This window comes from Cnephaeus nilssonii, assembly GCF_951640355.1.
Source record: "Cnephaeus nilssonii genome assembly, chromosome: 13".
NCBI lineage: Eukaryota > Metazoa > Chordata > Mammalia > Chiroptera > Vespertilionidae > Cnephaeus > Cnephaeus nilssonii.
Genome location: NC_137084.1, coordinates 44,822,499 through 44,848,006, shown reverse-complemented (window position 1 = coordinate 44,848,006; position 25,508 = coordinate 44,822,499). Strand labels below are relative to the sequence as shown.

The window sequence follows — 25,508 nt, the reverse complement described above, 5'->3', positions numbered from 1 at the left end:
TCTAGCTTCCCTACACTGCCCAGAATGGGGAGGTCCCCCTGGGGAAATGCATATAAAATTAGATTTCACCCTGTGTGATCCCCATCTTTCAGGAGTGAAATTCCACCCAGTTTTGATTCTTTTTGCTTGCTCTCCAGTGCCTTCAAATCCTTGTTGTTATATTTTGTATTGTTATCTGCAGGAGGGTTTCTGATACAATTAAAGTTTGAATTGTTATCTGCAGGAGGGTTTCTGATACAAGATACTTTACCATAACTAGAATCAGAACCATTGTCTCTGTTTTTGTTTTGTTTTGTTTTGTTTAGAAAGCTAGAAATACTAAAACAACCTGACAAAGGCCTTTCTGTTAACAAGGGTATCTGTCCTTCCCTGTCATCTCCTGGCTCTGAGTTATTACTGTAGCTCACTTGGCTGCATTTCACAGTAAAATGGATATTTATATTTTTTTGGCTACTCAGCCTCTAAACTCTCTTCTTATGTTTGGGGAATCCTTCACCCTATGATTCTTGGAGTAAGTTAAAGCCTGCCTTCCAGTATGGAAATCACAAATGCCAACAACACAATTTCTGGGTCCTTGCAACAAGGACAGGGTCACATGACCTAGGGCAAGGGCACATGACTAGGTACAGCCAATCAAATGCATGGGCGACTTTGACTCAAAGATGAAACCCAGCAAAGAATTCTTTCTGGTGCAGTGGCTACATGCAGTTTCTAGGGGTAGGCTTAGTGCTGGCAATAGAGGGGTCTGAGTTGCGGTGTTCTTGATTCATCAGTAGCAGCTACCTGGATATCCTGCCAATAAGTTCTTTGTATATTAAAGTCAGCCAGAATTGGGTTTGTTGATTACAGATGAGAACCTTGAATTGTCCACTTAGTGATAGTTAAACACCAGTAATCCCATCCTGAAGAAATATATATATATATATATATATATATATATATATATATATATATATATATATATATATATATGTGTGTGTGTGTGTGTGTGTGTGTGTGTCTGTGTGTATTTATTTATTTATTTATTTCAGAGAGGAAGGAAGAGGGAGAGAGAGATAGAAACATCAATGATGAGAATCATTGATTGGCTGCCTCCTGCACACTCCCACTGGGGATCGAGCCCACATCCTGGGCATGTGCCCTTGACCGGAATTGAACCCGGGACCCTTCAGTCCGCAGGCTGACTCTCTATCCACTGAGCCAAGCCAGCTAGGGCAAGAAATCTTGATAGATAGATGTAAAACATATTGGAAGCTGACCCATCTGTGAGCTGCTTCCTCAGGATATGGCCCCTCCTCCTTTTCAGCTCCTCCCTTTCCCTCTCTGTCCTCTGGCCACAGATCCATCTGAATTCCTCCAAAATATCTTGCCCTTTTCTTCCTCCCTGGCTTTGCAGCTGTTGAATGTTCTCTCCCTGGAATGCAGTTACCATTCCTCCCCTAAACTGCGCACACTGCCTCCTAATTGGTCTCCCCTCTGCATCCCCTCTGGCCCATGCCCAATTCATTCTTCACACGACAGCCAGAGCCATCTTTGCAAAACACATGTCTGAGTGTGTCACTGCTCTGCTTAAAATCTTTTAAAGCTTCACCCTCGCTGCTTTGGCTCAATGGACAGAGCATCGGCCTATGGACTGGAGGGTCCCAGGTTCAATTCCAGTCAAGGGCACACGCCCGGGTTGCAGGCTTGATCCCCAGTAGGGGGGCGTGCAGGAGGCAGCCAATCAGTGATTCTCATCATTGATGTTTCTATCTCTCTCTTCTCCCTTCCTCTCTCTGAATAAAAATAAAAACAACAATGTTTTAAAGCTTCTTTACTGATCTTTGGATAAAGATCAAATCCTTAACATGATCCCTTAGGTAGGGGGACGAGTAAGAGATAGATGCCCAGGACTGGCTTGATAAGGATTGAGGGGATTAAAGGAAGAGTCAGTGAGCACACCCCGATTTCTGGTTTGGGTAGAGGTAGGAAAGCTCCTTAGTTTATTAACCTTTAACATCTCCAAGGTATGCGCCAGTCAGCCTCACATCCTTTGTTGAGCAGGGAGCTGAAAACTCATCCACCCACCTACCCACTCACACTTCAATCTGACATTCAACTACCTGACCAGCTAAGCAGAAGCTTTGGGTTTGAGCTGCAGCTCTACCTTTTATTTGCTATGCCCTTGGCTTAGGCACTTTCCCTCATAGAGCCTTTCTTTCCTCATCTATAAAACAGGGATAATACTTTATTTCTCTCTATCTTTCAGTAAGGAATTATTGTGAGTGGTAAATATTCAAGCACGTGACTGGCTCAGATTGGGACTTGGTTGTAGATAACCATCTCCTACAAGATGGAGAATCTCCTCAGTAGTAGAATCTACTTGCCTTTTAGAAAAATTACTCTGGTTTTCAGGTGGAAGGTGTGTTACAAACAGGTTGAGACAGGAAAGAAAGAGCTTCTGAGCCTCTCAACCATCAGTGTCCTTGGAGAAATGCAGGGGGAGGTGGCCTGCAATGAGGGTAGAACAAACAGGCCTGCCAGGCCCCTTAGAGTAAGCCTGGATCCTCCCCTGTCCACAGCTGGTCCCTCAGCAGGTGCCGTTGGCTCTACCTCCAAATATAAATGAATCTCTTTATTTCTTTCCATTTCTGCTGCCACCACCCTAGTCCAAGCCATATCCACTCTCTCTTGCTTGCTGCAATAATAGAGTGCACTGCTTCTGTTCTTGTCTTGCTCCAAGATATCTCTTTCCAACAGCTAGAGTGACCTTTAAAAATGTAGTCACTGTTACTCATCTCCTAAGTCCTTCATTGGCTCCCCAAACTCCTTAGTTCCAGCCACAGGCCCTGCACTATCTTCACCGTTTCTTCCCGTCACCCAAACCCAGGCACCCTGGTCCTGGGCTTCGGAAAGGCCCAGCTTCTGTACCTGCTGCTCCCTCTGCCCCTGGCTCTCCCCACACAGCACTGGCTCCTCATCTGCAGGTCTCAGCCCACAGGTCATCTCCTTGAAGAGCTTTTTCCTAAGAACGCTTGCCGCCAGTATGCTTTAATCATCGTTTTATGTCCTTTTATAACACTTATCGTTGCCTGAAATGAGATTGTTTTTATTTATAGAGGTCTCCTCAAGATTACTACTTTTACATTTTTATTGATTTTAATTACACTAGGAATACATAACAGATTGTATTCCTGACAGGTAAAGTAAAGATACCCCCTTCCCTCCTCTTCCCCACGCCTACATCCCTCTCTGGAATGACAGCTCCTTCTGTCCCATTGATCACTGTTTGTAAGGACCTAGAGCCACGTGTGGCACGTTGAACAAACCGTTATTGAATGAGGAGTAAATCAAGGGCCAAGTTCTGGCTCTACTACATGTTAGCTTCCCTTGGGGGGAGGGCCTGAGAGGGAAAGGCAGAGGCCAAGGTCCACAGGAACCTACGGCTTTCGGCAAACTACTTAGCTTCTCTGAGCGTCAGTTTGCTCTTTTATAAAAAAGGGAAAGGAACATTTATCTCATAGAATGGTGAGCATCAAGCCGTGCCAGGCACACCATACACCCCCTAGGGAAGTTTATGGGCTAGCAGGGGTGTACGTGAAATCCTGCATGTTGACTCCACAGGCTACCAGTCTGTTCCGCGTCCCAAGAAGGTCAGAGCCATGCTTGCCAAACTGGGCGGGGAAGAGCTGTGTGCTGGCAGAGGGTATCTGAATGGAGATCATGTGGTTTGGTTGAACTTCTGTTTTCTAGGTGGGGAAACTGGCCTGGTTTCCATCTTCGTAAGGATCCTCTCTGGCTCACACAGTGAGCCTCCTCTCATTAGACAAGACTCTGGTGTATTCCTCTCAAGATCTCTGCCCTGAGTAGAAACAGCAGGTGGCTTCCTCTCCTTCCTCTGTGGGAGTGAGGGTGGCGCCCAGAGACCAAGGCCAGGAGGAGAGTTCTAAACCATAATCCACACTCTCCTAGCTCCGAACATTGTCCAGACCCTGGACCACCCTGCCTGCCTATCGGTCCCTCAAACCCCCAATCACTTGCCATCTGGACGTAATTATGGTAATTCCATCGGGATATCCTTACCCGACTATATAACCAGCATAGGTATCTGTTTCTGAGCATAATTACAGGAGATGTTTACAGACCCACAATCACATCAGAGTAAATGATAGCTTCATTTCCTCCCATTAATATGCCAATATCAGGGACCTTTCAGGGCCAATGAGCCAAATCCCAGCAGCGAAAGACCTCACACTCTCGTCTGCCAGCAAAGCAGGAGTCACCTCAGACAAAGCAGGGTTTCAGCCAGGATTTCAAAGGACATCTCATGAGGCACGCAGGGGGATGGGTTAACATCTCCTTGGCACCTATTGTGTGCCAGGCACTCAGGGGAGATCAGCAAACACCTAGGACCAATTCTGCAAGCTGGTATGAGTTCCCACTTTACATGTTTGGAGACTGGTTCTGAGAGAGCTGATGTCCTGGGCTGTACCCACAGTACCCACAGCTGGGGTACTTTGCATCCTGCTACCTCACCAGGCCAGACTCCGGGCGTAGCAGGCCAGCTCTATGCCCTCTTCCTTATCTCCTCTTCTCATGGCTTCCTCTTTTCTGGCAGCCACTACCGCTGCCCCTGCTCCCTCCGGTCCCCCTCCCACCCTCATCAGTGCCCCAGCTTTGTCTGTCTTCTCCTGCCCCCTCCACCCCTGCTTCCTGTCTCTGTTGGGTTGTTGGGTGTTATCTCTCCAGAAGGGTGGGGAGTTGGGTTGAGGGGAGGGTGGAGCAGAGGTCGACTGCCTTGCCAGGCACCCAGAGTCCCCCTCAATCCCCCATTCCTACCGCACCAGGGGCGCCGCCAGGAACTCGGCCTTGGGGTGGGCAGACCCTCAGCTTTCACCTTCCCGCACACACAAAGGCTGCCCTCTGTGTGCGCGGGGGAGCGCGCCTGCACACAGGCACAGCTGCACAAAGGCGTGCACACCGCTCCATCTGCACACACATACACTCCTAATCGGCCCGCGCACGCGGCGTGCACACGGACCCGCACCAGCACACTCTCGCGTGCACACACGCGCACGGGTATCTACACCAGCGTGCGCCCTCACGTACACACCAATTACACCACACACACACACACACACACACACACACACACATCTGGACCCCCAAAGGCCCTGCGGGCCCTGACGCCTCCAGCTGCCCTACCCCGGCGGCTGGCTGGGCGGCGCGCGCACACACAGACACGCGCGCACACACGGACCCACACGCACACTTCCCGCACTGCTCCACGCCCCTGGCCGCGGCCTGGGTGCTGTGCAGCCCCGCGGGCGGTTCGGCGGGCGGCGATCCGGGCGGGGGCGGGGGCGGGGGCGGGGGCGGCGGCTGCGGCGGCGGAGGCCGGAGGGCGGAGGAGGCGGAGCAGGGAACCGGGAGCCGGCTGGCCCGCGCTCTTCCTGCCGGCCGGGGATTTTCCAGCCCGGGCGCGTACGCCGTGGACCTGTCTGCAGCTGCCGCGGACCATGGGTGACAAAGGGACCCGGTGAGTGCGGGAGGCGGCCGGGCCGGTGCGCGTGGGGCTGACCTGGGCCTGAACACGGGCAGGGGTTCCAGTCCGCGCCCTGGCTCTGCGATCGCGGACATGCTAGGAGCGCCAATCTCTGGCTCAGCAGCACTCCGTTCTCTATCCCTGAGGTCTCCCCGTGTAGTCGCTGGCAGGGCCCTGGGCGGGGGCACCCAGAGGACCCGGCTGCCCCATCTGGCTCATGGCTCCTCAGACACACTCGCTCGCTGACACCCAGCACTGGCCAGCAGACACAGAGACCCACGGGGCAGGCTGACACACAATGGCACACACGCTCATGTGGACACACGGACGGACACACTCATCCATGGGCATGCTCATGCTGTCACACACACACACACACACACACACACACACACACACAGACATTCACTGCCGCACACTGATCACACACAGTGACACTGTCACACACTCCGTGGTACCACTTGTCAACACATTCTTGCTGACAGTCATGTTGGCAGACACAGCCACACTCCAGCACGCATCACCTCTAACATACCTTTGTGCTGGCATACATGTTGGCCTACACTGGACACGCATACACTGTCACTTTCGGGCACTGTAACAAACACTCTTACTGGCATACACAGGTTGTCACCCTTACGGACATGACTGCTTATGCTGGCACCTGTCTCACTAACATGGTGTTCGCAAGACCACACCAACACTGACCCCAGCAGACACAAACCAGACTGCTGCCCGCACAGACGGGCACCCCATGGTCACAAGCTAAGAGACCCTGGGGCTGCTGACACACTCCCTCCAGTCCCCACATGGAGAGAAGTGGAAACACACACATCACACAGTGGGAGGCCCCCCCGGAGCCTGGGAAAACCGCATCCTATCCACTCTATTTCCTTTCCCTCTGACCTCCCTGAGACCTGGCTGGCTGGCCAGGATCTGTTTGGAGCTGGAGGTGGGACAGGGGCTCCTATCTGAGGAGCCTGCCCGGACTCAGAAAGGGAGAGGACAGGCCTCTGAAGTGGAAAACTGGGACAGAAAAGGGGAAGGGGCTGGAGCTGGGGCAGGGTGGCCCCTGGGCACAGCCCTGGTCAGGTGCTCAGCTTTGCACCCTAGTTCTGCCCCCTCCGTCTGCCCACTTCCTTAAGTTCTGATAGAAGCTTCTTCCTTATCTCCTCCTCTTATCTCTTTTGCAACCCCTCTTGCATTTTTTTCTTTCCTCTCTCCTATCCTTGTGCCTCACTCCTTCCTCTTCTCTTCCCTCTCTCCACCCTCTCCCTCTCTCTCTTTGCTTCCAATAATTATTTACTGAGCCCTTGCTGTGTACCAGGCATGGTGTGGGGATCAAAGATGTGTGCTGCAGGAGCTAACAGACTAGGGAGCAATGACCCATAGTGGTCATCATGTTTTGGGACCACGGACAAAGCCGTTTCACACCCACAGCCACCTGACACACTCTCTCAGCAGCATGAGAGAGGTCTTACAGAGACCATGAACATTTTCCAGAAGAAGACATTGAGGCTCAGAGGTAACTGGTGCTCCTAAGATTTAGAAACTGCTTCCTAGCCATCCTTCTGACAGCTCTTCAAGGGGGTTAATTTTCCTCTTCCTGTTTTCTTTAAGAGGAACCAGAGCAAGAGAGGTTACCTGTCTTGCTTCAGCAGGGCTCAGAGGCAGGGCCTAGACGGGAGCCCATGTGATCCCGTTTCTCTGTGGCTGGCTCTCGGACACTGCCATGCCCCTGGAGGGTCCTGGGTGTGAGGCCAGGTGGGGGTGCCCTGCTCTGTGTGTGAAGGCCCAGGCTGGTGCTGGAGGCTTCGGAAGACTGTGAGGTGTCTGCATACACCTTAATGGCTAATCCCCTGCGACCCAGGTCTCTGTCCTCAGCAGGAGGATGTGACTCTCTTTTCCACATCCATGTCACCCTGACCATGGAGGTGAGGCTATTCTCCCTGCAGGAAGCCAGGAGCCGCCTCGCCTTCATTCTTCCTGCGCTGCTTCGCCATCAGGGTGACTCAGCCCCTCAGTGTGCCTCTCTGTGACTTGGTCCCCTGCGGCCATGGGTTGTCGGCAGGGTGAGGACACCAGGAGCAGCCAGGCATCTATTGGAGACGCTATGCTTGGAGGCGGGACCTCTTCCCTGACTCCCCCTGCTCTGCATCCAACTCACTGGGGGACCTTGGAGACGTTGGGCAATTGTCTTCACCTTCCAGGACCTTAGTTTTCCCATCTGTCAATTGGAGCTATTAATTCTTAAAAACTTCAGGACTCTTCTTGTGTTTACTGAATTCACTGGGCGGGGTGGGCGGTGTTGCCTGGCTACCCTCCACCCAACCACACAGCCCGGCTCCCCTGTCAGTCTTTCCTGTGGCCCCAGTTGGCCTCCCTCTTCCTTCCAGGCAGGTTTCCCGAGTAATTTGGAAGAGAAGGGTAAAAATCAATAATGGGCTGTACCTTGCCTTGTTTCCATAAGCAGTGGGACTCTGCTTTATCTGGGACTTAGACGGGGAAATGGCAAATATCCAATACTCTAAGGGTCAGGAGTCATCACATCCATCCCTGTGCCTGGATTTGCGTCCCCCATATGAAAGTGACCATGGGAATTAGTCAGAAACTGCCACGCCCCTTTAGGAACTTTGGGGTCAAGGGGGAAAAACAGGTACCCGGATAGGACTCATTTTAGGCAGGTAGTGTGCTGACTGCTCTAACAAGGTGCTGTGGGAGCAAGCATAGATCCATTCAACAAAAGTTGACTGAATGCCAGGGCTGGGGGTTCAGGATGCATGGCTCCACTCTGTCCCCAAAAGATTTAGAGCAGAGTAGGTGATTATAATGCAGGGGTGACATGTGCTGTGGGAGGCGAAGGAGGAGTCCCCAACAGTCCGGGCAGGCGACATGGTGAGGAAAGCTTTCCTGGGAAGGAGGTGGCATTGGGGCCAGGGAGTTTCATCTGGAAGGATGAGGAGGCCAAGTGGGTGGGATTGGGGACGTCATTCCTGGCCGAGGGTGCAGAATGTGCAAAGGCTGGGAGGCGTGAAGCAACATGTGGCCTGCGGGTTGGGCCGGGGATGCTGGGTGAGCCTTAAGAGGTAAACACAGGCCAGTCATCAGCAGCCTGGAATGTCAAGCTAAGGAGCGAGGCTTTTCTCCTGAGTGGAAAGTGACTCAGGGAAGAGTGTGAGGAGGGGCGAGATGGGGGCATATTTTAATTTCAGAGGGGGGCCTTTGGCCGTGGCCAGGAGAGTGGATGGGAAGAGCAGGCCTGGAAGCAAGGACACCTGTGAGGAGGTGGAGGAGGAGGAGCCTGAGAGAAGGTGAGCGCTGAAGGAAGTCTGTGGAGCGGATGGAACTGAGAAACATGAGTAAGGAGGTGGAGCCATTTAGCTGAGTGGTTGGGTGTCTGGTATGTGTCAGGAGTTACATGTATGATCTCATTTGGTTCTCCCAACGTTCCGATCCTATTAATGGAGGGGGACGGCTGTTCCCATGTCCCAGATGAGAAAACAGACCGGAAAGGTTAAATAGTTTGTCCACTGCCGTTGAGCCGACAAGCTTCTGAACCCAGGCCTGTCTGCCCACGGAGTCCCTCTGCTGCTCTGTGCTCTCACTCAGAGGGAGGGGGCTTGTCTGGCTCACAATTGGCCTCCCCCACCTCCCTGGTGACCCCACCCTCAAGTTGTGCCTCCCTTCCGGTTCTTGCTGTTCCTGCTAACTCTGTTGGCAACACGAAGCATCAGAGTTAGATAACAGGAGGGACTTCCCGAGAAGCAGTGGGATGGAATGGATTTTCCTTTCCTGCAGATGTTTGTGAACATTTCTTTTTCGGTGGGGGAGGAGGGTGGGTATGATGGGGACGCATAACCACCAGCTGTCTGTGAGCCTTGGCCGTTGTCTGCCTTGGCTGTGGTCTCTCTTGGCGGTGAAGCTCTGTGTGACCCATCTTGGCTAGAACATGGGGAAATCCTGTGGCTTTGGCCAGGGTCACTGTGGGGCTGCTGGGAACAGAAGTGTTGAGCCTGACACAACGTCTATGATCCCCGGTTCTAGGCCGGCCTCTGGGCTTCAGCCTTCTCCATGGCTGTCTTCCTTCCAAGTGTGGGCCTCCTTGCCCAGGATTGAAGCCTGGGTTCAGTGGTCCTGAGTTGTGGGCTTGGCCACACCTCAGCGCGGTGGCAATGGAAGAACACCAGGCTGGGGTCAGCATGCCCTGGGTGGCTTCCTGGAACTGCTGCCAGCATGACCATATTGACCATCTAATGAGGCCTGCGTGGGGGGCGGGGGGGGGGGCGGGGAGGGAGAAAGAGGGGCAGCAGCTTGGCAAGGAGACAGACTGCAAGTTGAGGAAGATGTAGGAATACTTCTTCTACATAGAAGGGTCAGGACCTGGGGTTGGGGAGGGGAGGGATGGAGGTGGGAGATGAGACTTTGAAAGTCTTCTGTTGACTTGGGGAGGGTGGTATCATGGCGCAGGGAGAAGGCGTGGCTTATGAAGAGAGGATAGTTAGGGACAGCTGGGGCCTTGGAGAGCACCGATGGCCATGGCTGAAGGTGGAGAGAGGAGGGAGGACACAGGGCAGGCTGTGTCCTGGGAGCCAAAGAAATAGGGAAGGACCAACGGAGGACGAGGTGGGGAAAGACGCCTTGGATTTAGCCAGAGGGCACTGACTGTGGACTTGGTGAGGGGGTCTGGGCGGAATGGCGAGGACAAAGCCAGGTGCAGAGGGGAGGGGGAGGACCCTGTTGTTCGTGCCTGGAGCTGGGCTGAGCCTCTTGGAGGAAGGGTGAGGCACTGGGTGGTGGGGAGAGCCCAGAAGAGTTTGGGGACCTAGGGTGTGAGGCTCAGCTGAGGGCTGGGAGGGACATTTTGGGAGTGTGAGCTGGTCACAGGGAAGGCATGTCTGTGCTGACTCCTGAAAGAACAGTATCTAGGAGTCTTGGGGAAGGCTTCTTGGAGGAGGTGCCCTCTGAACCGGGTCCTGGGGCATGAGGAAGGCTTAGGTATTTTAGACAGACAAAGGGCCTATGCCAAGGTGCAGATAGTGGGCGCAGGGACTCGAGTGTGAGGGTTGAGGTTGCCGATGGAGATGGTAGCCCTGGCTGGAGGGCCTTGGGTGCTGGGGTGGTGCGTTTCAAGGCACTTTCTCACTTATTTATTTATACCCAGGTGGCTCTGTTCTCCACTGGGGGAGCTCCTTGTGGTTCAGTATTATTTCTGTTTCCTGTTTGCTGGTCATTATTCACCGCTGGGTCTGGGCCATAGGAGATGTCTAGCAGGGATTTATTGACTGGACTGCACTCCTTCCTCCCTCCTTGCCTCTGCTATCAGCCTAGGGACTCCCTAATTGCTGAAATTAGGTCTTTCCCATTGGGGAATCCTAAGGATGGAAGCCATGCTTTCCACATTAGACTGGATGCTGGGGGTCTCCTCCATCAGATTGGGAAGTCTGGGAGGGGAGGGGATGTACCACTCCTATTAGAATTGGGTTCCTGCCCTAACCGGTTTGGCTCAGTGGATAGAGCGTCGGCCTGCAGACTTAAGGGTCCCAGGTTCAATTCCTGTCAAGGGCATGTACCTTGGTTGTGGGCACATCCCCAGTGTGGGGTGTGCAGGAGGCAGCTGATTGATGTTTCTCTCTCATCGATGTCTCTAGCTCTCTATCCTTCTCCCTTCCTCTCTATAGAAAGCCAATAAAATATATATTTTTTTAAAAAAGGAAAGTGATTAAAAAAAGAATTGGGTTCCTGCGAGTGAAGCCTGTTTCTCCCCCATGAGGCAGACTTCTGCAGGTGGGAGCCATGTCTCCTCCATCAGAATGGGGGCTCCTGAGGGTGGGCCATGTCTCCAGCACAATCCCTGGGATTAGCTCGGGCATTATCCCTGATGGTTCCCAGGCATCCTCCCTCCCTCCTATGTGCCAGAGAGATCCTGCCCCAGGGGTGGCTCGTGTCCTAGTAGGGTATGTAGAACAGGGGGGTGGGGCAGGACAGGATGGCTGCCTTTGAGAGGGGAACAAAGGACTCTGTTGTCCCCACCCCCCTCCGCACCCCCCAAGGAGCTCTGGCAGGGTCATCTCTCTGGAGACAGGCCTCCTCCTTCCTGGGGCTGGCCTTTAGTCCCACTTCAGAGGAACTGCTTGTTCCATCCCAGGAGACCCTGTGCCAGACAAGGCCCCCAGGAGGCCAAGGCCCAGGGACTGGACCAGATAGGTCCCTGGAGTTCTATGTGACTGAAGTCATCACAGCTACCGAGCAGCTTTCCCTCGGCCTAAGTCTGGGCTGGGCCTGGCTGAGAACACAGCCAGTCTAGTGGGGCCTGCTGTACCTCGAGAGGGATCTGTCTGTCCGTCTCAAGAGTGTGGCGTAAGGCCGGGTGCTGTGGCTGATGTCAGGCCAGCAGGAGGCAGGACTCTGCACTCAAGGTCTGAGCTGTTCAGTGGCCATGCAGGGTGTAGCTTCTCTCTCTGGGTGCACCCAGAGGCCCAGAAACTGGATGAGGCAGGGGGCCCCTCCCATTCTGGCCCTTAGCCTCTAGGTGTGCTCGGAGAGAGAAGGGGCACACTGCTTCTTTTTGCAGCCCCCCCCTCCCCCCGCCCTCCTAGCCCGTGCAATCAATGGGCATCCGTGTGTTTTGGCAGAGGACAATGGGAGAGGGGAGGGAGTGGACAGCTGGGATGCACCATCTCAGGAAGGTCCCAGAGTTATGCCGGGCCTAATGCTTACTCATTGCTGTGTGACATTGGGCACGGCATTTATCTTCTCTGGGTCGTGGTGTCCCTCTGGAAATCAAATCAGCCAGCATGCATAAGGCCCTCCTGTGTTCTGTTAGTGTGTTTTGGGGTGACCTTTCTTCTGGAGGACCAGGAGTGGGGGATTGGGCAGCTCAGGCCTCTGTCACAGACCAGGGGGCAGAGACTGCCAGGTTGCTGGTGATAAGGGTTGTGCTTTCTCCAAGTCCTCACCTCAGCAGCCTCCTGCCTCTGCATTCTCTCTGCCCAGGCTGTTTGCTCCTCATGGACACCCTCCTCTGGGTGTCCGAAGGCTCCTCTGTGATCTGATTAGCATAGATTAGAGGCTGATTAGAATACTGGGTAGGCTCTAGCAAAAACCAGATTTCCTGGTTTCAAATGCCAGCCCTGCCATTTACCAACTGGCTGACCTGCCCCCGATTACTTAACTCTTTCTCTGCTGCAGCTCCCTGGTCTGTAAAATGGGGTCGTAATAGTGCCTGCACAGTAGATTGCTGAGAGGATTAAATGAGTTAAATCACATTTTATGCCCCCCCCCCTTTCTGGCACTGGCCCACCCTCTCTGTGTGGGTCTTGGGTATTTGCACACTTGTGGATGTCCTCTCGGTGAGGCCAAGGGCACCTCGCCTGGGTCTGTTGTCCCCAGCACCTGTGCAGACCTGGCATGGCACTGAGCTCCATAAATATTTGTTTAGCGAATGAAGGAGGCTGAATGGAGGTATTTCACTGGGAAAAGATATACAATATTGTTGGTGAAAACAATGGGACATCATCAATGACTCTGAAATGTCTAAAGGTGGCCCCGAGCCACAGGCATTAGGTTATTCTTTGTGACCCAAAGGGTGGAGGTCACTATGAAGGGCTTTACCTTGCTAGAAGGTGTTTGCTGAAAGCCAGAGCTACCTGGAAAGGGGATTGTGGGCTCATTCTAGCCTCCGTGCCTTTGTTCCTGCTGCTCCCCACTCCCTCCTAGAATGCCATCCTCACTTCCCTCTGCTTGTCCAAATCCTATTTCCTGAATAAGTGCCCTATGCATGGAGCCATCCTTCCTGGCCCTCAGAGGGTGGGCTAAATTCACCACAGCATCCCCATCCTCAGACATTACTGAGCCTTTTCTGGGTCTGGGCAGTGGTACGGGAGAATGGGTAGTTCCTCGTTAGGATGGACATCTGGATCTGGCTACAGTCTATCCAGTGTGGTTTGACCTGGCATGAGGCGGGGACCATGGCTTCCGATGACCCACTGTTGATCAAGGAGCTCTTTATGCAGCTGGAGAGCACAGAATTCCCACCGGCTTCCACTGGGCAAGTACCCAGAACCCACCTAATTACTGGGGACAGAGTTCTGGGCACTGCATCCAGCAGGCTGAGATCATAATCAGCTAATTAAACCACCCAAGAATTGCTCCTTGGCCAGAGGAGTGGAGGGAAAGGGGGTGGGGGACGGTGAGGCTCAGAACAGATGTGAGAATGAGAGGGAAGCTATGCAAGGGGGGTTCAGACACTGGGCCTGCTGTGCACAGCTGGAAGGGAAGCAGGAAGGGGGTAGGGGAGCAAGGAGAGAGATAAATGGGCAGCTGAGAGAAGGCCCCATATAGAGACATCACCAAAGTGACATGACTCAGGGGTAGGGGTTCTGACTTGGGAGACAGGACCCCATTTCTCCACTGTCCCTGTGATTCCATGAAAGAGATGCTTTTCTCCTTTGGGCCTCAGTTTCTCCGTGTATCAATCTGGAAGTAGGGGAGACATTGGCCCAGAAGGTCTCTAGGAACTTTCCTTTTTTTTTTTTTAACACAATATATTTTTTATTGATTTCAGAGAGGGAAGGAGAGGGAGAGAGAGAGAGAAACAGAAACATCAATGATGAGAGAGAGAGAGAGTCATTGATTGGCTGCCTCCTGCATGCCCCACACTGGGTATCGAGCCCACAACTCGGTCCTGTGCCCTGACAGGGAATCAAACCATAACCTTCTGGTTCATAGGTCGATGCTCAACCACTGAGCTACACTGGCTGGGCAGAAATTTTCTTCTTGATTCTAGAGCTAGAAGGGGAGAGGGCGTTAACAGCAGGCTGTGCTCCGGCGTGGCCTCTAGCATCCCTGTCCTCTGGAAGGAGCAGACTGTATACTGGTCTGATCCAGCCTGAAATTGAGCTGCTGTAGGTTCATCAGAAGGCAAGACTGTGGTGGCAGCAGGCAAGCCCTCGGCCTCTGTCATACCCTTATCCCTGCCCTGTCCTCATGATTGTCCTAGCAAATTAGTGTCCTCAGTGAGCGACCATTTAAGCCTGCAGTGTCTTTTCCATCAGTCTAGTAATTTCCCAAGTACACCCCCAGGTGTGTGGGGATGGGGCTCCCCGCAGTTAGAGCCAGGAGGTTTGGAGTATGGATTTTAGTCAGACAGACGTGGCTTTGCTGTCCAGCAATATTGCTCGCTACATCCATGACCTTGGGTGAAGGTATTTACGTGTCTGGGCATCAGTTCAGTGGTGGCTGGGAGCAGAGAGGGCAAGGACTTGATCAAAAGTCATTGTTATTATTCAAGACCTGGAGTGGATCTCAGCTTTTCTGTCTCTGCCCCCTCTCTCCAGCCTGTCCTGGACTGTGCACACAGCTGGGTGGACTGTGCACACAGCTGGGTGGACTGTGCACACAGCTGGGTGGACTGTGCACACAGCTGGGTGTGTGGGGATGGGGATGGGGGGGTGATCTGGGCCAGAGGAGCCACTCACGTGACTGGCAGGAAAGGGAAGTGAGATTGCCCAGGGTGGGAGGGGTGGAGCAGAGTGGTGCTGGGGCAGCCTGGGTCATCGCCCTTTCGGCCCCTCACCCATGGCTGAGTCTGTAGGAGGAAGTGGGGAGAACTTGGGGCGCAGGAAGCTAGGAGCATGGGTGGGCGTTGTGGAGGGCCCGAGGCCCCTCTCCCTTAGCTCCTGCCCCCAGGTGCCAGTGAGGAGCCCAGATCCTGGTTTTCCGCCAGGGAAACCAGCAGACCCGTTTCACACACTCAGACAACAACCTTTCCTGATTCCCAGCCCCAGGCGGGAGGTGCCTCCTTGGAGCTGGGGCGCTTGGAAAGCATCTCGCCTGCCTGCCCAGGTCTGAGGTCTGCCCAGGTCTGCCGAGGTCAGGAGGAGAGGCAAAGGCCGGGAAGAAAGCCGCCTTCCCCTCCCCCAACCTCTCCCCAAAGCTCTGGGCTGTGACAGCCAGGGCCTCTGACTCTGAGGAAGCTGGTTACATAACTCAGCACGACTCCCAGCTTCCTTCTTTCATTTCTCCCCAGAGGGGCCACGGAGGAGGTGCAGCTCTTGCTCAGAATGCCTGGGCCTGAGAGGTCCCTGTGACCACCCCCTGCTTGGGGTGGTGGTAGGTGCCGCCCATACCATTTCGGGGGGGGAAAGCTGTGTGCGCTACCTTGGTGCAGGCCACTGGGGTTGTCTCCACGCACTGCCCCGGTCCCCATACTCCTGGGAGCAGGGCCGCGGAGGGGAGAAGCCTCCGTAGAGGAAACAGGCGGAGTCCTGAGATCATTTGCCTGCAGAGTGCCCCCAGAGGGGCGCTTCTCTGGAACCAGAGGAACAAATAGCCAGCGTTTTTCAGTTTGTTCCATTCAAGCTCACAAATATTTCTCAGTGTTCGCTGGGTGCCGGGCCTGTCCCTGAAGCCGCCTGGCCCTCCCCAGTGGCCTGCCTCCCTTTTAGTGGGAAGATGATTTAAGGAGCAGCGTGCTCCTGTCTCCACTTAAGACCATGCCCTTTCTCGTAGGGTGGGGTTTGGCCCTCCTGGGTCCTGGGGTGGCAGGGAACATCATAACAAAGAACACCCGCACCCCACCCTACAGGCCAGGGGTTTCAGGGTTGGCTTATACCCTGTCTATTCAGCCCCGGCTGCCCTCCCAGGGAGGTGCCCGTGGACAAATACTTCTGAGTATCTGCCACCCTGCAGGCCCTGGGTTGGGCACCTGAGATAGGAAGAGGAAACGGACAAGGCTTGGCCCTCGGCTGCTCATATCTTTTGGGGGAGAAGAACTGGATCATCACAGCACACTCTGAGAAGTGGGGCAATGGGAACCAGTTTATACCGGACAGAGCAAGCCCAGTGGGTGAGGGTCAGAGGCAGCTCCACAGAAGGGAGCCAGCTTTGGAGGTGAGCCAGCGTAGACACTCGTCTTGGTGGGGCTTGTGACCGATGTTTTCAGCCAGGACTGACTGGCTTCATCAGACACTTGAACACCCACTGTGTGCCAGGCAGCGTCAGGCACATGCTTCATCTGCTGTCAGTAAGCGGTATCCTGGATCTGCAGACTTCTGGAGGCCACAACATCTAGGGTGAAAGTGGAAGTTCTGCCACATGGCATCCAAGTGAGTGTTTGGACCTGGACAGAGGAACTGGGTGCAGGTTTGTGAGGAGACACTGGGCTCAGCAAACTCACCATTGGAGACCTGGGTCCGTCCAGGTCCCCTGGTGGAGGGCAGGGGGAGCAAAGGCTTCTCGCTGGCCCGAGAGACCCTGCGGAGGGCTGATGACTGTTCCCAGGTGAGAAATGACATGAAATAATTGGGAAACCATGAGTATGCGAAACAGCTCCAGGCTTTGGGGCTGTGGGGACATGGGTGCTGTCTCTGCCCAGGGCAGTGCAGATAAGCGGAGATGGCTCTCTCCACCGCACCCCCCCCTTCCCCTCTATTAGTAGCTTTGTGTCTGTGGTGAGTTTTTCAGCCTCTGGGCATAAATTTCCATGCTTTCTCTGTTCGGTCTGTGCTAATAAAAGCGCCCAGCACATTAGTAGGCTGATTTTATTATGGGTCTATTTAGCCCCAGGGCAGTGGAAGAAATCTGGAAGCATTTTAAAATTCAGTAAGAATAATTTTTTTTGCAATAGTTTTTTTTTAATATCCAAAAAATGACAGAGATGATCACATGGCATAACCAAGTGGTTAATATGCATATATTCATTTCTCATATTATTTAGAGTGCTGACTTCAGCAACAGCAACTCAGTATGGGTACTTGAAACAACCCAGCCATCTCTGATGTGCACCGTTTTGCAGAGTCGATTTTGCAAAAGGAAAAAAAAAAAAAAAGTACAAGTTTTTACTAGGAAGAACTTTCAAACACAGAACCATGACCCAGTCCCAGACTGAGCCCTGACCCTGAACACGGACAGACCTGGCTCCCTCCAGCCTCAGCTTCCTGTGGAGTGTAGAGCTGGGGGAGGGCTGTATGCGCAGGGAGCTCTGTGCAGAAGAGGAACCCTAATCCTAACCCTTGGGGTACCCATCCTGATGTGATGGATACATGTCCCATCACTAAAGTGTTTTTCGTCTCTCCAGTCCACTGCTGCCAGCTCAGTCCAAGCCCCACTTGTGGCCAGGACTATCGCAGTCATATTCTGGCTGCTGTCCCTCTGCTCAGTCTGAACCCTCCAAACCCTCCTCTTGTTCTGAAATTCCCATCTGACCCTGTTCTTCCCCAGCTTAAAACCCGATTAGTTGCTCCCCACTTCCTATAGGACCGTCCACATTCTTTAGGTGGCCCCGGGGGCCCTTCCTGGTCTGTGCCAAACTCCTTCCCACACTCCTTTCCCAACTCTTCCAACCACACAGCCAACCCTCTGGCTGCACTGACTCTCTGGATGTTCCTCCACAGTCTCTGCACTTTCCACACGTCTGTGCCTTTGTTTGAGCCGGTGTCTGTCTGAAATGCCTTCCTCTCCGCCTGATGAAACCTCCCTTGTATGTTAAGGTTGCACTTTATGTCAACACCGTCCAGTTGAACATGTTGTCCTGGGCACCTGCTGTGTGCTTGGGCATGACGCCTCCCCTTGACTCCCCGCGCCCTGCCGGCACCCCCCCTCCGTGCTCCTTCACCGCCTTGCAGGCTCCCGTGATGGTGTGTGGCATGGGAGCTGGCTGTTCACATGCCAGTGTCCTGTGCTAGAGGGCAGATGTGTGTTTGATACCTCCTGGACCCCAGCAACTGATAGGGGCCTCCGATCAGTGGGGGCCAGAACTGGGTGGGGAAGTGAGTCAGAGAAGATTCCCTGGAGGAAGTAGCCCTGAGCCGCTGACCCAAAGGAGAAGCAAGCGCTCTATCGCTCTTTTCACTTCCTTCCTGGCCTTGGTGCTGAAAGAGAACCGCTGAACCGGTGGAAAGGGAAATGTCTATATTTTCAATTAAAGGGAAATGTCTATATTTTCAATTATAGGGAAATGTCTATATTTTCAATTAAAGGGAAATGTCTATATTTTCAATGAGGGGTTGGGAATGCCTAGCCTGGAGATGATTCCATAAGGCATATATCCGCCCCCCCCACCCCTCCCTTTTTTCCTTCCATACACATTTTCTGAACCTCCAGGACAAGAAGAAGGAATGTCCTCAGGAGCCTCGTCTGTCTGTTGGGCTGGAGGCAGGGCCTTTGTGAAGGCGGGTTGTGCTCAGAGCGCCTCTGGGCCCTTCCTCCAGCCCAGAGGCGGGTTCACCATGAGGCTGGCGGCTGCAGCTTCAGGCCCTTCACGCTCCAGGGCCCTTTCCAAGGCCCAGCAATGCGTCTGCATGCCCAGGGGTTTCAAATCCCACTCCCATTACTTGTTATGCCTGTGAACATGAGACAGTTATGTAATCTCTCTGAAACTTTGTGAAATGTGCAAAAGGAATATTTTTTTAAAGTTTTTTTTTTTTTTTTTTTTTTTAGAGAGGGGGCTTCCAAACTCTATGAGCTTCAGGCCCATTCAAGCCTAGATCTGTGCCTGCTCTGGCTGGGTGGTGCTTTGTGCCAGGACATTGGTGCCACGTTGCTGCCTGTCCTCAGAGAGGTCTCATCCCGCCGAGTGGACCTGGTCACGGGTTGGCGCCCTCCCTGCTGAGCCAGTTCTGGGTCAGGCCCAGCTCACAGCTCCTGCTTGCTGTGCCAATAAGAGCCCGACCGGAAAAGGCCTCTCTGCCCTCAATCTTACTCATCTGCTCAGTGGACATAACACCGACCCCAAGGGGCTGTGGGAAGGTTTAGATAACGTACCGGAGATAAAACTGCCTGGTATAGCCACAGGCTTGTCGTGGGAGCTCAGTAAATGGTGGAAGCTCGATGGAGATGGCTCCGGGGAGCCCACCCCTTCCACCGGGAGGGAGCCGGCTCGCCTGTGGATTCACCTGTGCGGTGCCTGATGCTGGCTGATGGGGATCCAGCTGGGGGTGGGTGGTGGTGGTAAGATGTGCTGAGAGGGTAAAAGTGTTGATAAGCTGTGAAGTCCAGCTCCCTGGGAAGGGGCAGGCCCTTTTGTGGGAGAAGGGCAGGATGGAAGTCTGGACTGACCTTCCTGCTCCTGGGTTGGGGTTGGGCGTTGGGGGTGAGTGAGGAACCTGACCTGTCAGTAAAGTCCAGGGGTGGATGGAGTGGGGGATATGGTGGGGAGGGTGGGTGGTAGACTGAGCTGACCTTTTCTACTTTCCCCTGCAGTGTTGGGGAGGGTTACTGAGTGGTGGTTGCCTCCTGTCCCTCCCAACCTAAGTGCCCCCTTCATGGTGGGGAGGGAGGAGACTGGAGTGGGGGTACGAGGAAAGAAATGGGCTTTGGTGTCAGGCCAAATTTCAAATCCCACTCCCATTGCGGGGGGCCAGATGCGGAGGGGGCCAGATATGGCGGGGAATCTCCCTTTTCCGCGTCCAGCACGGAAAGAGAGATGAACAAACCGGTTCTAAGTGAAGGCGGCCAGGGATTGAGAAATAATAGAAAGAGAGCAAGACGCAGAAATAGATTTAAAAGCTGGAAGCCGGGTGGGACGCCATTCTCTCTGATGGAGAGGCAGGACGATGACGCAGCCCAATGCAGCACATTTATTTATACCCCCAATACCAGGAAGTAACACCAAAACTTAGGATCAAAGGAGCTTATTTGCATTCTTAAGTAGGCCAGAGCATTCCTGGAGGTTGACTGGATTTACATATCTAGACCCGCGCCTGCCGACACCTGGGCTGATATGAAGGCCTAGCTGGTTACACTTTCCGCCATCTTGGGGAAATGCGTATCTGAGCCGCGGCTCTGCCAGTGGTCTCGGACTCAGCTGACAATTTAAGGAAATGCCCATGTGCCTTCCCAGGTGGCCCTCTACACCCATTACTTGTTATGCCTGTGAACATGAGACAGTTATGTAATCTCTCTGAAACTCAGTTTTCTCATCTTTGGAATGGGGATGAGAGCATTCTCTCTCTACCTCAGGGTTGTAATACCGGCTAAAGGAGATAATGTAGGGCAGGGGTCATCAAACTTTTTAAACAGGGGGCCAGTTCACTGTCCCTCAGACCGTTGGAGGGCCGGACTATAGTTAAAAAAAAACAACTATGAACAAATTCCTTTGCACACTGCACATATCTTATTTTGAAGTAAAATAACAAAACGGCAAAAACACCCGCATGTGGCCTGCGGGCCATAGTTTGAGGACGCCTGCTGTAGGGCTTAGCACAGTGTCTGGCACAAAAAGTTGCGCAATAAATGTTGATGTCCTTTTTTTTTCTGTCCCATGACCCTCATCAACCTGTCTTGCACTTCACCCTTTACCCACATTTGGACTGTGGGCTCCAGCGGGGCAGGGGTTATGTCGTGTTCTCCCATCGTTATGCCCCCAGCTCTGGCACAGTACCTTTGAAACACTTTGAATTGGTTGGTGAGAAATTGCACTGGCCCAAAGAAAAGACAGAAACTCACTGTGCACCTACTGTGTGCTCCTGCTGAGGCCTACTGTGTGGTCTCTGCACTGCAGAACTCAAATGGCCACTTGCGACTTGCTGCACAAGGGACTGTTTTCTTTTTCCTTAGCACCCCTGAATGAATCGTTGTTTGGTCAGCATTGTCCCCCCACTGGAATGCCAGGGCCTCTGGAGCTGTGTTTCCAGGTACCCAGCGCCTGGCACAGGAGGCATGTATACATTTTTGTTGAATGAATGGCTGTCCTTTCTTGTCCTTTCCCTTCTCTGAAGTCAGGCCTGGCATCCCGTCCAGCCCAGCCACTTTCTAGGTGAGGCAAAGTCACCCTGCCTCTTTCAGCTCCAGTGTCTCCTTCTTTAAAACGAGGGAAATAGTGGTCCCAGGCAGTCAAGTGCTCAGCGGTGCCTGGAGCAAGGTAGGCGCCCAGTCACGTCAGCTGCTGTTTTCCCAATGGTCTCTGAGGTGTCCTTCCAGTTCCGACCTTCAGTGACCTCCCTGCCTCTGGCTAGGAGGAGACTGGGGAGAACATTCCTTTCCTCAGACCCTCTCTGCCGGCCTCACAATGGATCTGGAGCTCTGTGCAAACTGTTTATGTTTCCCCAGCAGAGTTTATTACCCAGCCCGGCCTTCTGCAATTAATTACAAGCAGAGCAAATAACTTGTCCCTGGGAGGCTGGGCTTGGCATAAACAGTTGTATCCAGCCAGGGGCCAGCCCAGGGGCGAGGCTCTGCCCTCCAGCCCTTGGAACAGACTGGGACTCGAGGGTTCAGGCTGGGGAGGGTTGGATGGGGTGGAGGGGAATGCTTTTCCTGGACTCCTCCTTAGCCCTGGAGGGGCTGGTATATGTGTTCTCTTTGAATCTTCCTAATTGCCCCATAAGTAGTCCTGTTTGCAGATGAGGAAATCAAGGATCAGCTAAAGGAAACAATTTGCTCCAGGCCACACAGCTTGCAGGGGATGCAGGACTGAAGGCTCACGTGGTGGCTGTGTAGAAAGACAGACGAAAGAAGATAGCTAGAAATTGGGGAATCGCCGAGGGATTGTTCATTCATCCGTTCTTTTTGCTGTGGGCAGTGGGCAGGGCACCCGATGTCTCACTGATGGGGTCAGACTGGACCTGGGTTCAGCAACCTCGGCATTTGGGTTCTGGCTAGGAAAAAATTCAGAGCCAAGACTCAAACTACAAGAGAACATTTATTTGGAAAAATCACAGAGGTAGAAGGAGCAATTTATAGGGGAAAAATGGGCTTAGGAAACAAGTTATGGAGGTAAAGGAAGGGCTCAAGTAACTTGGGAGTGAGGAAGCTGATGTACCTCACTTGGGGGAAGGAGAGGGGGAAGAAAAAGCACAGGCATGCTCCCAGAGGGACAGTGCGCTGGGTCCTCTGTCCTAAGAATTTTAAGGGTGGAGGTTTTAGGGGAGGTCCTAGGGGAAATTCTCAATGGAACATTCAGCAGCTTTCCAGGTGTGTCCTTTCAGGGTCAGGTCTCCACTGATGGATTGGTCAGCACCAAGGCAGGGGGTCATTATCCAGTGCAGCTGGTCCTGAGGTCTGCCATGGGGTCGCTGGTCTGGTTTTCTGCTTTTCTGGGCCTGGAGCTGAAATATAACCGAGGCCTAAATGTTATCTCTAGGGAGGAACGATGAGGGGCTCCCAACTGTGTGACCATGCCCTGGCTGGTTTGCTCAGTGGGTAGAGCATTGGCCTGTGGACTGAAGGGTCCCAGGTTCGATTCCAGTCTAGGTTACATGCCCGGGTTGTAGACTCAATCCCCAGTGGGGGGCATGCAGGAGGTAGCCGATCAATGATGCTCTCTCATCATTGATGTTTCTCTCTTTCTCTCCCTCTCCCTCTTCCTTCCTCTGTGAAATCAATCCTATATAATAAAAGGCTAATTTGCAAATTGACTGAATGGCAGAATGACTGGTCACTATGACACACACTGACCATCAGGGGGCAGACGCTCAACGCATGAGCTGCCCCCTGGTGGTCAGTGCGCTCCCACAGGGGGAGTGCTGCTCAGCCGGAAACCGGGCTCACAGCTGGCGAGCACAGTGGTGGTGGTGGGAGCCTCTCCCACCTCTGCAGCAGCACTAAGGATGCCATCCCCTGAGGGCTTCTGGACTGCGAGAGGGCACAGGCCGGGCTGAGGGACCCCCCCCCACCCCCGCCCTTCTGAGTGCACCAATTTTGTGCACCGGGCCTCTCGCAAAAATATATGTAAAAAAACAAAACAAAAACAAAAAAGACCGTGTGAGCAGTGATATGCTAGGGGAGGAAAGGTCACCCTGAGGGCAAGGTCCCACCCTGCAATTGTCCTTTGCTAGGCATCTGGGCTTTCCACCCTGCTGACCTTCTGTACCTGGCCCACTGTCCTCACTCTGCTCATGTCTGTCTAACTGCCTACCACAGTTTGTTCAGGCATTTATTTATTCATCACATATTTGTTGGGCCCTGTCGTGTGTGAAGGGGGGTACTCCCTTAGGATGGTCCCAGAAACAGGCTAACGTGTAGGAGAAGGCAGGTTCTTGGAGGCCTAGGACGGGGGTGGCCTCTGTGGGTCGCTAGTGTCACAGTCACACCGTCCTACGCAAAGAGATGGCGGGGAGTAGTCTTCCACAGGAAGGGCCCTCCCTCTAAGGCCAGTCCGTTCCTCCCAACCTGGAATCTGGAGCTCTCAATCCTGGAGCCCCTGCCTTTGGGCAGAGAAGGCTCAGGAGAGCTTTGGCTCCAGATTACACAGCAGGAAGGCATCGTGGGAATTCCTGGCAAGGTTTTTTTTTCCCAGGGCCTTTACGTCTGAGAGGGGGAAACCCTCACTGGCTGTCCTGATCCCATGTGCCCTCTCCCCTCCACGGTTGAGAGTTCCGTGTTTCCTGAAGGCCCTTCGATTCCAGCAATTCCTGCTCCACGGTACAGTCTGTGCAGACCTCTGGAGCCTGCTGCTGGGGCCACCTTCCCTCTTTGCAGGGAGGAAAGCTGAGACCCAGAGAGGAAGAGGAGCAGGGCACTCCTGCCTCTGTACTCGTTTTGGATATGACGTGCTGAGATCCTGGAGCCCATCCCTGTGGCTTCAGGCCATGGTGGAGATTGTGGCTCAGCCCGAGCCATTCACTCCGTGCCACCAGCACCTGGCCCAGAGCCTGGCATGTAACAGTCACTGATGCCCAGGAAAGGTGTGACTCAGGGGATGAGTGACTGGCTGGTTGGAGACAAGGACAGAGGGAAGGACTCTCTAGTCCAGGAGGCGGTGGGCTTCAGTCCAAGTCACCATCTCTACACAAATGGACCTCAGTGCTGCCTTCTGGGAAACAAGACAGAGTAACAGTCCTCACTCACAGGGTCATGGAGATGATCAAAAGGCAGCAGTGTAGCTGCCTGGCTGCTGAGGCTCATTGGTTGAGTGTTGACCTATGAACCAGGAGGTCACAGTTCGATTCCTGCCCGGGTTACAGATTCAATCCCCAGTGTGGGGCTTGCAGGAGGCAGCCAATCAATGATTCTCTCCCATCATTGATGTTTCTATCTCTCTCTCCCTCTCCCTTCCTCTCTGAAATCAATAAAAAAATATTTTTTAAAAAGGCAACAGTGACTATTCATAGTTGCCAAAAAGTGGAAACAGATGGCCCCAAAATCCATCAGTGGTTGGATCCATGCCATGGAATAATATTCAGTCATCAAAAAGAATGAAATAATGACCAATGCTACACCAATGAACCTTGAAAACATTGTGCTAAGTGAAAGAAGCCAGCCACAAAGGCCACATATTGTATGATTCCATTTGTTTGTTTGTTTTAAAATATATTTTATTGATTTTTTACAGAGAGGAAGAGAGAGGGATAGAGAGTTAGAAACATCGATGAGAGAGAAACATCGATCAGCTGCCTCTTGCACAACCCCCACTGGGGATGCGCCCGCAACCAAGGTACATGCCCCTGACCGGAATCGAACCCGGGACCTTTCAGTCCACAGGCCGACGCTCTATCCACTGAGCCAAACCGGTTTCGGCTGTATGATTCCATTTGTATGAAATGTCCAGGATAGGTACGTCCATTGACACAGAAAACCAACATTGGTGGTCGCCAGGAACTGGGGGAAAGGGAGGATGAGGGAAGAAGCTGCTCAAGGGTGAGGGATTTTACTGTAGATGATAGAAATGTTTTGGAACTACTGCTGTGGTTTTGCACAGCACTGTGACGTACTAAATGCCGCTAATTATTCACTTTAAAATGGGTAAATGTTAGGTCATGTGGATTTCACCCCAATCAATTATTTTTAAAACTTGCTAATTAAGAAAAAGCAACATCTGTTAGAAAGGGATATTGGAGATGAGATATGGGTGTTGGCACGAGGCTCCTGGGGAAAGGATGGTGTGGGCGTGACCAGCTGTGACAGGGTCAAGGTGTCGAGTGGGTGGCAGCTTGGCAGGCTGGTTCACTCCGAGGGTTTTAGAATAAGTCTACCTGGGTTCATCGCTGCATGGTCTTGAGCAGGTTATTTAACCCTTCTTTGTTTCAGTTTCCCCATCTATAAAAAG

General features: G+C 53.1%; 1 protein-coding gene across 3 annotated transcripts in view; it reads left to right on the top strand.

Moving 5' to 3' along the window:
- Nucleotides 1–5,381: 5,381 nt before the first annotated feature.
- The window catches only part of ARRB1 (arrestin beta 1), a gene marked incomplete at its 5' end in the record, with an annotated part of 72,451 nt that continues 52,324 nt past the window's right edge, over nucleotides 5,382–25,508 (top strand). For 2 of the 3 annotated variants that reach the window (XM_079787284.1, XM_079787282.1), the window contains one exon: nucleotides 5,382–5,518. In XM_079787284.1, coding sequence (XP_079643410.1) covers nucleotides 5,499–5,518 — 20 coding nt within the window. Of the gene's footprint in view, nucleotides 5,519–8,713; nucleotides 8,836–25,508 lie in introns of those variants that run through there. The other variant, XM_079787281.1, reaches the window with a different exon arrangement.